The sequence below is a fragment of the Saprolegnia parasitica genome (genome assembly GCF_000151545.1).
Source record: "Saprolegnia parasitica CBS 223.65 unplaced genomic scaffold supercont2.215, whole genome shotgun sequence".
In the NCBI taxonomy this organism is placed as follows: domain Eukaryota; phylum Oomycota; class Saprolegniomycetes; order Saprolegniales; family Saprolegniaceae; genus Saprolegnia; species Saprolegnia parasitica.
In genome coordinates, this window is record NW_012156609.1 from 3,698 (window position 1) to 10,671 (window position 6,974).

General features: G+C 57.5%; 3 protein-coding genes across 3 annotated transcripts; 1 reads left to right on the forward strand and 2 right to left on the reverse strand.

Annotated features, from left to right (window-relative positions):
- Nucleotides 1-954: 954 nt before the first annotated feature.
- SPRG_15987 (hypothetical protein) lies at nt 955-1,866 on the reverse strand (the record flags this gene model as incomplete). Its single annotated transcript, XM_012355193.1, has 1 exon — nt 955-1,866. The coding sequence occupies one exon, from the start codon at nt 1,864-1,866 to the stop codon at nt 955-957; it is 912 nt and encodes a 303-aa protein (XP_012210583.1).
- A 1,186-nt stretch (nt 1,867-3,052) lies between these two features.
- SPRG_15988 (hypothetical protein) lies at nt 3,053-4,312 on the reverse strand (the record flags this gene model as incomplete). Its single annotated transcript, XM_012355194.1, has 4 exons — nt 3,053-3,338; nt 3,395-3,579; nt 3,635-3,934; nt 3,986-4,312. 4 exons carry the CDS (start codon nt 4,310-4,312, stop codon nt 3,053-3,055), a joined length of 1,098 nt encoding a protein of 365 aa, XP_012210584.1.
- A 190-nt stretch (nt 4,313-4,502) lies between these two features.
- Nucleotides 4,503-4,663, forward strand: SPRG_15989 (hypothetical protein; the record flags this gene model as incomplete). The annotated part of the gene is given in 2 exon segments (XM_012355195.1): nt 4,503-4,599; nt 4,608-4,663. Coding segments are annotated over 2 exon segments (153 nt in total).
- Nucleotides 4,664-6,974: the final 2,311 nt, after the last annotated feature.

Consider the following 6,974-nt stretch of genomic DNA (forward strand, 5'->3'; position numbering starts at 1 on the left):
CGTCGCCGTCTCTGAGGCAGTGACCGCACACAACTGATACGTGCAGCGGGTCGTCCGGACGTGACTACAGTGGTGGGGCACCTAAATTACGTCAACAACGTCGCAAACATAGAGGAGTCGTGACGTATACTTCAAAAAGGTGTCCACGACGACGCCCCAGTGTACTGATACTGTGCAGCAAAATACTTAATGAATAGGAAAGGCTCTCGTCGTGTCTTGATTCATCTGGGTTTCAGGGTGTGGCGAGCTGCCGTGGACACCCAGGCTGTCTCGTCCACGCGCAAGGCAAGAGAGCCAAGCGAGAACTAGTACTAGTACATTTACAATATCGCCGCTTCCTTGCTAGACCGCTAATATAGTCGCAGTGTCCGTTGGCTCGACGACCGTACGATCGTCTTCTTCTCCCATGGCGTCACGTCGTTGACGCTACAGTCTGTGGCGACATAGAGTTGAGGCAGCTCCAGCCCGAAACAGTGTCCAACCTGGCGCTTCGAGAGACCAGCAGCGGTCGTGTCCAGCACCGCGTTTGAAGATACCACTGCATTGGGTACCGTGCTATCGCTCGACGGAACGCATTGTGGGATGGTTCACCCCGTCGTCTGCGTGGCAACAGTCTGGTTGGCTTCAACCTAGCATGTTTTCAGGTCGCCTCTCCGCACACTAGGTCGCGAGGACATCCGACCCGGGCGCATGGACACCGAGTCGATCTTATTTGCTAGTGGGAGGCGGCCCACGACCTCACTCATGCCTCCGCAGCACAAGTGTCGAGGTGACGTGCGATGCTTGCGCTTGATTGCTCGAGTAAAAGCAGCGAAAAGGGGCGACACATATATACACATATATTTTGTAGATGACTAGGCTCAATGTAGCGCCTCGCCATTCACACCTTCATCAATATTGCAGCATTCTTCAATGTGCTCGATTCAGGTGGCAATGCAGTGGCCTCGACGAGTCTTACGATTGCGCCATCGTGCTGCGCCGACAGCGTCCGCGTCGCTTCTGCCCCTGGGCGTTGTCGACGACCACCACAATGCGCCCTCGCTGCTGCTTGGTGGGATTGGTTGCTGGCTTGACTGGCGTCTTGGCTGGGGTCTTGGCGAGCTTGGTCGTTGGGCGTCGCTTGCGCACCATCGCGGTTGCCTTTTTCTTGGTCGACTTGGTTTTCAACGGCTTGGTGCTGGTCGGCTCGGATGCGGGCTCTGTCGCGTGGGCCTGTCCCGTCTCATGGGCCAGCGAGAACGTGTGTTGGAGCAGCAGATTGGAGATGAATCGCTGAAGCCCGAACGAACCAACGAGCAATTCCTTGTGCACCGCCTCGTGCTGGGTCGTCGTCGGCGTGGCAACCACGTCGCCAATGACGGCAACCCGGAACCCGCGCAAAGTTGTGTCTAGAAAACGGACCAGCGCCGGGAGATCAGTGGCCACAATGTCGGAATGCTCGCGTGCGAGGTACGAGACGGCATACTCGGCCACGCGCACGAGCCCCTGCAGCGCCTCCGAACAGAAGTGGTCCACAACGGTAGTCAGCCCAGTGAGGGCGCTGCGAATGTCGGCGATGGAAGAGGGCGTCGGAGGCACGGGCAGCCCTTGGCGTGGCGACGCCCGTAGCGCGTTGAGCCACGCGTCGATCTCGGGCTGCTCGCACAGCTTAAAGTGCATGAGAGACAGGCGGCGCGGGCCAAAGTCAACGTGAAAGAATGCTGCGAGGAGTGGCGGCGAGATCTTCAAGCGCTCGAGGTACAGCGCATCAGCGCGCAGCCACCAGCCAAGCGGCGTCAAGTGCGCCAGCGACTCGCTCACAACGAGCTTGTGGATGGCGCACTCGAGGTTCGTCGGGTCAAACTCACCGTGCGTCGCCTCGCGCATGGTCTCGGGTGGTGCTTGGAGATGGTCAACATGTCTTGGCCATTGGGCGCGGTCGAGGCGGCGACGATGCTGACCGGGCTCGGGGCCATCGTGCTGGTTGCTGATTGCGTCACTTTCGAAATACGACGCTTGGTTGCGAACCCCCAAAACGAATATCATGATGTAGAGGTTTCCAACTGCGGAAAATACTTCCAGGGGAAAAATTAGTTGATCAAGGCATCCCTTGCGGTTGATGTACTACTCCTACTACAGGGGCTGGACATTATTGGAGTTGCCAATGCGCGGGGCATTTCACCGACGAGCTCCACAATAGAACTGTTGACATGCAAAGTTCGCGGCTACGACTAATTGATTGATTGATTGATTGATTGATTGATTGATCGATTGATTGATTGATTCGTGGTGTCAATCCCAGCGATTCAGTGTTGTCTGCTCGTCGTCGTTGTTTGCATACTCCCATGTTCACACGAGCATGCCGAAGGGATATTGCGGGAAGTGGGTGACCTTCGAAACGTCGCATTGCTACACGGTGTTCGTCTTGCGGCTATTGACGTTGATGTCGGTCAACGCTGTCTCTGGGAGTGGTACTGCATCTTTTCTAGGCACTGCTGCAATCAACATCGCAATGACTTGACTCACTGCATCTTTTCTGCAATGCAAAAGACCACCGCACCGCATGCATGCCCAGGCGTAGCTGCAGGGCTAGCCCGGTCGACTCTGTGCACAGAGACCAGGGGTAGGGTAGAGGCGTGTGTACTTCGCACTCACCAGCACGCGCTGCTGTGCCCATGGCCGAACGCCGTTGTGGCTCTTATCTACTACGGACGAGGTGTTCGAGAAAAGAGGCTAACGAGGCATTAGTGTAAATGGTAGTTGGTTCATTCTCGGATACATCAATAAGATGATCGCACCAAGATCACGCAGTCGCTGGCGTCTCTCACGAGCTCTACAAATTGCGTAGCTTTGCCGCCGATCGCGACGCGACGCATGGAAGGACTTGACGGAGCTTTGATGTCGTCATGGGCCACACCTGCGACGTCATAAGAGCACGACGCGGCGCTACAGTTCAGTGAGCGACTGAAAAAGAAGACTATCGAGATTGCTATCTGCTTTCACTACAGCGACTTTAGAATTGCTACCGCGGTAGACGTTCATACATATTATATAGTAGTATACAGCAGCCTGCCTACAGCCGCGTTTGGTACTGCATCGTGAGCGGGTCCACAAGACTCTCAAGCACGGCGGTAACGTTGGCAAAGTAGTCTTCGGTTTGCCGCAGCGTGCGCGTGCGGAGTGCTCGCTCCACGCAGGCTTCGAGGATCTCTGGCGACGCCGAGCCAGCCACGGCGCGGTACACGTCCGGGAAGAGCGACCGGGCGTACGCTGCCATCGAGTCGTACGCTGCGACGGGCTGGAGCACGCAGACGCTGCGCAGCAAGCACGCTTCGGGCGAGAGTTGCCGGATCTCATTCCTACAAGTCCCTGTGCTTGAGCGTGTGCTTTTCGACTCCACATGGCGATAACCCACCACTCTTGAAAGGTCTCGTCGGGCGCGGGCGTGGGTCGCAGGGCGTCGCATGCAATGGTCCGAAACATACTCAGGGTTCGGTCGCCTTCGTCGACCGACTTGTGGAGGACATGAATGAGTTTGCCGCGGTACCGCTCCTGAACGTAGTGCAGGCGATCCGAGTCCGGTCCATCCCGGTACACAATCTACATAGATACAGTTGGATAGAATATGGATAGATGGATAGTACACGCACGATACCTCGACGTCCATGGGCGTGCCACGGAGCCCGCTGGCGGTCGCGCCGTTGACAATCCAAAGCGCTTTGGCCACGTCCTGGCGCCGGCCGCGAATGACCTTTTGCTTGATCAAGCGGCGGCCAGCCATGTCCCACTCGATGCGCACGTCGTCGTCGGTCGGTTGCGATGGGAAGAGGCTCGGCGGCAGCTGCGCATCGGCGGCGTGGCGCAGCTGCTTGCCAATCCACGCAAACCCGACGCGGCGAACGTACGCATCACTCGAGAGCGTCACGGCATGCCATGGCGACGCGCTGCCGAGCCCCTACGCATGACTCCAGGTAAGCACGCGTACCGCCGACAACGACGACGAGACCGTGGCCGGGTGCATGGCCGCAACCCACGCATGCAGCTGCTGGGCGACGGTCCCGTACTCGGTGACCTGGCGGCGAAGGTCTTCGTTGACATTGCATGTGGTCTCGCGCGTGCTGTCGAGCGCGGCCGCGACCTCCTTCCATGGCAGAAGCGTGCCCCGCAGCGCGTAGAGCTGGTGCGTGAGGCGCGTGATCGTCGCCGCGAGATGGTCGCGCTCGCAGAGGTACGTCTGCCGGGCAACGCGCTTGGCCTCGCGGTCGTAGGCCAGGCGCCGCCGCCGGACCTCGGGCAGCATGGACTTGCGCTTCGTCGTCGTCTCGCCCCGCATGCTGCTCGGTCCGAGATGTAATGGACGTGACAATCCAGCAGCGACCATATGGGGCTTCGCGAGCATTCTTGACATGTCAAGAACGTGTCAAGAATACGCAGTCAAGAACCGCTTCAACTTGGCGCCGACATTGCACCTCGAGACCATCTTATTGCACGTCCACAGCTTAACACCAGAAGCCATTGACGCGATGGCCAAGCACCTCTGCCGCATGAAAGGTCTCAAGCAGCTGACGTGGATGTGCATCCCCTTCAAGGGCGACCACTATCAACCGCGCGCTTGTCACGGTATGCAGTTCGACATATTTCCGAGCCGTACAATCTAGTCAGTGGAATCTATTGTCTGTACTAAGGTATCCATCCATAACCTATCATATCTCTCTACAGTATGACAATTCTATCTCAACAACAAACGACACAATTCAAAAGCTCAAAACGTCTGTCTCTACCGCACCGACACATCGCTTCTGGGCTGGCAGTACGCATGCTGCAGCACCGTGGCCATGGACGGACGCAGCGCCGGGTCTGCGACCAGAAGCAGCGCCAGCATCTCGACAGCGTCGCTTGGCAATGTCAGTCCCCACGCGCGGACGAGCGTCTGGATACCAACGCGCTGGACGAAGCCAAACACTTGGTCAACCTCGGACGACGACTCGACGAGCGGGACGCCGGTGAGCAGCATCCAGAGCACGATGCCGAGGGACCAGACGTCGACGGTCGCCGCGCTGTAGTCGCCACTGGTGTGCATCTCGGGCGCCATGTAGTAGCTCTTCCCGACCGCATGTGTGGCCGTTGCTGCGAGCGGCGTCGCGAGGCCAAAGTCGCCAATCTTGAGTTGACCATTGACGTCGACAAAGACATTTTCGAGCGAGAGATCGCGGTGGGCGAGGCCGCAGCTATGGACGGCCGCGAGACCACGCGCAATTTGCATGAAATACTGCTGTGCGAGCTCGGGCGTGCACTTGTGCATGGGCAGATCTTGCAGGTGGTTGTACAAATCGCCTTTGGTGCAGTGCTCGAGGAGGAGGTAGTGCTGCGTGCGCTTGCGATCCACGTGGCTGCCGTAGCAGCGCAGTATATGGTCGGATGCCTTGGCGCGGAGGACGTCGTAGGCGCGCACTTCGCTCGCGATGGCGGCGTGCGTGGAGCGCGAGAGGCGCGTGCGCTTGATGACGCACATGGTCGCGCGGTCAGTGTCGTAGGCAAGCAGGACGGCGCCGTCCGACGTGGTTGCTAGTGTTGAGGTCTTGACAAAGCGTTGCATGTTGTGTGTCACGAGTTGAAAAGTGAGCTCAAGCGTGGGTGATGTATGAGAGAAAAGATCACGAGAGCCATGGCGTGATGGAAATAGAGACAACGGAATCCCGCGGTTATGACGTACGCAGCGCGACGGTTACTGTACTAATCAAGAGCGGCAGCGATTTAAGGGACCACCAACGATCGATCGACGCCGACACGTCATAGGACGGCAAGATACCGGGTGCGGGATCCCGTCACGAACCAACGACACACAAATGGGTTGAAGCAAACAACGACTTCGTGCCAGGCAGCACCTGCCGTGTATCCCCTCCAGAGACGACTTGGAGGGGTCACGCCCTCGGTTACGCTCTCCAACGGGACGGTTACTGTACTAATCACCAGCCTCCAAGTGATCTGCCTGCCATGATTGACGCCCACCAACAGTGGCCGTGATACAATGATGGCTCGTGATATTCAGCCAATGCAGCTGCAGCCAATGGGTTGGCCGGATTGATACACAACACACCAAATGAGTCGCTTGCGCAACTAACGTGTACAAGTTGTAGAAGGTAGCGCTCATGCTCAACCGAGTCCACGCTTCGATCGTTCTCCAGCAGCACAAGCCTTCGTACCATTGCACCCCACGCGTGCTCCGTGAAGCTGCAGCACTGCGAAGACGTGACCGCTAACGTATTGCTTCCAGGATTTGAGACGCATACATCGAGGTCACAGTCGCCCCGTGCGATGCGCACACTGCCCGAGAAACGCCTCGTGGAATAAATTGATTCGCATCCTCTTCTCTCTCTCTTTTCGCATGCCGAGTGCAAACAATTTCCACTCACCCGACTTGTATGCTCGAAGCCCAAATTGGTGGCGTCGATCCATCATTGGTGCTCGCTTAATTCGAGGTCGCTTGTGATTAGTACAGTAACCGTCCCGTTGGAGAGCGTAACCGAGTGGGTGCCCCCTCCAAGTCGTCTCTGGAGGGGATACACGGTAGGTGCTGCCTGGCACGAAGTCGTTGTTTGCTTCAACACCCATTTGTGTGTCGTTGGTTCGTGACGGGATCCCGCACCCGGTATCTTGCCGTCCTACTGTATAACGCGTCCGGTATCTTGCCGTTCTATAACGTGTCGGCGTCGATCGATCATTGGTGGCCCCTTAAATCGCTGCCGCTCTTGATTAGTACAGTAACCGTCGCGCTGCGTACGTCATAACCGCGGGATTCCGTTGACTCTATTTTGGCTCTCGTGATCTTTTCTCTCATACATCACCAACGCTTGAGCTCACTTTTCAACTCGTGACACACAACATGCAGCGCTTTGTCAAGACCTCAACACTAGCAACCACGTCGGACGGCGCCGTCCTACGTGCGCTGGCTGCTATACGCAACCCCGTCGACACGTCTTTTATAGGAGAGACGG